Raw genomic sequence first — 3548 nt, 5'->3', positions numbered from 1 at the left:
TTTTTTTTTTTTTTTTTTTTGGCATGAGAGGAGAATGTTGAAGAGAAGTCAAGAAAAGTATTTCCTAGTAGAAAATTTACAGACCACATTACTCTTAGAATAAGAAAACTAAAGCATGTTACAAACATCTACCTAAAAAACATTTGTGCCTCATAGAGTGTTTATCTTTATACCTAATTTGTGAATCTTAGAATAAAGATTTTTAGATGATTTGGCAAGATTTTAAGCCAATTATTCTTCTGAAGTTTTTTTGGTTCCTGTCTCCCAGAAGGAATCTATTGACAATATACATGCTACAAATCTCTCATATAATATAGTTATAATTCTTGAGAATATAATTGATTCCTACACTACCCTGCTTCTCAGTTTATAGTCTGTACTATTAAGAAAAATCCCAAGACCATACTGTGAAAGTCATCACTGCATGATTCATCCCTTTGGGTTGGCAGATCACGGTGGATGAGAAGGACATCAGAGCCCTAAATGTGCGACATTATCGAGAAAATATCGGAGTGGTCAGCCAAGAGCCTGTTTTATTTGGGACAACCATTAGTAACAACATTAAACTTGGGCGAGATGGTGTAACTGAGGAAGAGATTGAGAAAGCAGCAAAGGAAGCACATGCTTATGATTTTATCATGGAGTTTCCCAATGTAAGTACAGCATGCACATATCCTTAGCCTGAAGCTAAAGCACTGCAATAGTCCAAAATAAGATAATTTAAAAATACCATCTACAGAATACTGATAGTGTGATTAATTTTTGTATTGTGGTAGGTGAAACATCCATAAATGAGAGACCATGGTAACAACCAAAACATGAAATGCATTTTTGAATGGTCAATTAAAACACATACACACATACAAATCATGTTTAGTTTTTACTGGTTCTCATGGCAAATGGAAAAGTGAAACAAAAAATGACTATGTTAAAGTATAGCAAAGAAATATGAGACAAAACCGCCTAAGATGAGAAAGCATGTGTTTGCAAAATGTTGACTTGTGAGCCCATCTTGTGGCTAAGTTTGGAAATGCCACACAATGTTCAGATTAGTCTGTGATCAGGAAGAAGGAAATCTATGATAATTTTAAAAATTATGTGAAATTGATAATGAACATGAAATGTAAATCATATTTGGAAAGAGGTATAATAAACTAAAGTCCTGATGAGTATTCAGAATTTATAGAGGGTTGTAAAAACATTCAGTTGTATTTCCCAAAATATTATTTTATCAGTATGACTTGAAATTGTTGTGGGAACACAACCTGTGAAATAGGAAAGGGAGAGATTTAAAAGTAAAACACTGATAAAATCCCATCATCCCAGAAGGATACACTAATGAAAAATATCCATCTTAATGGACATATATTGCAAACCACACTCCACTGGTCTTCCTACCCACCCCATCCCCCTCCAGGGATCATTATTTTATTTTATTTATTTATTTTGCTGTGAGTTGGGTGAAAGCTTACAGAGAAAGTTCATTTTCCATTCAACAGTCCATGCACATTTTGTTTCAAGACATTGACTGTAATCCCTGTAATGTAGCAACTCTCTTCCACTTTTCCCTATAATTACCTTTTCCCTGTGTCCTTTCCTATGCATTCCTGCCCTCTGAGCTATCTCCTGTGCAAATTCTACCTTTCTGATCTCTCATGATTGATTGTTCTAAGGACTACACCTATCTGGTATAATTGTTCACCTTGTAGGCCTGTTTGCTGTTTGGCTGGAAGCCACAAGAGTGAGTTCAATTCCAGGCCAGAAGGGTGACTACAGGCTATAGTTTCAGGGGTTTCACTAGTATCTATCATACCAGTAAGCCTGGTCTTTTTTTTTTTTTACTATTTTTTTAGTTTTTTCTCACATTTTTCTCTTATTCAATCCAGGATCTCCTATTTTGATCCCTTTCCAAGTGACTGACACACACTCCATTGGTCTATTAAGACCAATGTTCTATTGTTCTTGTTTTTGTTTTTGTTTTATAAAAGCTTTTGCTATATCTATAATTATTTATTGGGAGCTCTGGTGGTGTAGTGCCTATGACATTTGACTGTTAACTAGAGAGCTAGCAGTTCAAACCCACCAACCTTTCCTGGGAAGGAAGGTTAGGCAATCTACTTTCGTAGTAATACTGCCTCGAAAACCCAAGGAAGGGTCACTATAAGTAGGATCCAACTAGAAGGCAGCGAGTTTTTTAGTATAATTATTTATTGCCCCCATTATTTAAGATCATAAGAAGGATATTGTGTTGTTGTTGTTATTGTTGTTGTTGCTGGGAGCTCTGGTAGCATAGTGCCTAAGGCACTTCACTGCTAACCAGAAGGCTGGAGGTTCAAACCCACCAGCCACTCCTCAGAAGGAAGATGAGGCAATCTACTTCCATAGTGATACTGCCTCAGAAACCCAAGGAGGGGTCGCTATGAGTCGGGTCCGACTCGACGGCACATAACAACAACAACAACATTGTTGTTGCTAGGTGTGGTCAAGTTGGCTCTTATTCATAGTGACCCTGTGCACAACAGACCAAAACATCACCCAGTCCTGTGCCATTCCTGCAATTACTCCCATGCTTGAACCCATTGTTGCAACCTCTGTGTCAATCTGCCTCTGAGGGTCTTCCTTTTTCACTGACCCTGTACTTTACCTAGCATGATGGCCAGGGATTTATTCCTCCTAAGAACATGGTCTAGGAGCTCTGTCTTAGGAGTAGTGTCTAAGGTACTTGACTGATAACCAGAAGACTGGCGGTTCAAACCCACCAGCCACTCCTCAGAAGGAAGGTTGGGCAATCTACTTCCGTAGTAATACTGCCATGGAAGCCCAAGGAGGGGTCACTATGAGTCGAGTCTGACTTGATGGCACATAACCACAACAAACAATAACATGGTTAACTCATGTGAGACAAAGCCTCACCATCCTCACATCTAAGGGCCATTCCAGCTGTATTTTGCCAAGACAGGATGTTCATGTTTCTGATATTCCAAGGTGTATTAAATATTCTTCACACACTCTATAATTCAAAGGCATCAATTCTTTGGTCTTCCTTATTCATTGTCCAAATATTGCATGCATATAAGGTGATTGAAGATGCCGTGGCTTGGGTCAGATGCACCTTAGTCCTCAAAGTGACATCTTTGCTTTTCAACACTTTAAAGAGATGTTTTGCAGCAGATTTGCTCAATGCAATGCATTGTTGATTTCTTGACTGCTGCTTCCATGAGCATTGATTGTGGATCCAAGTAAAATGAAATTTCTGACACCCTCAATCTTTTCTCCATTTATCATGATGTTGCTTATTGGTCCAGTTGTGAGGATTTTTGTTTTCCTCATGTTGAGGTGTAATCTATACTGAAATCGGTAGTCTTTGATTCATCAGTAAATGCTTCAAATCCTCTTCACTTTCAGCAAGCAAAGTTATGTCCTCTCCATATTGCAGGTCTTTAATGAATCATCCTCCAATCTTGATGCTATGTTCTTCATATAATCCAGCTTCTTGGAGGATTTGCTCAGCATTATTGTTGTTGTTATATGCCTTTGAGTCGCACTCG

At 38.1% G+C, this 3548-nt stretch overlaps 1 protein-coding gene across 1 annotated transcript in view; it reads left to right on the top strand.

The window, feature by feature from the left end:
- ABCB5 (ATP binding cassette subfamily B member 5) overlaps nt 1-3548 on the top strand; it is a 193493-nt gene that overhangs the window by 107131 nt on the left and 82814 nt on the right. Inside the window, 1 exon segment of the mRNA XM_007946604.1 lies at nt 450-653. Within this exon segment, the coding sequence (XP_007944795.1) occupies nt 450-653 (204 nt within the window).

Source organism: Orycteropus afer, unplaced genomic scaffold (genome assembly GCF_000298275.1).
Source record: "Orycteropus afer afer isolate SDZICR_OR568_19922 unplaced genomic scaffold, OryAfe1.0 scaffold00008, whole genome shotgun sequence".
NCBI classification, from domain to species: Eukaryota; Metazoa; Chordata; class Mammalia; order Tubulidentata; family Orycteropodidae; genus Orycteropus; species Orycteropus afer.
Note: the sequence above shows the minus strand (reverse complement) of the source record. Positions and strands in the feature narration are given on the sequence as shown.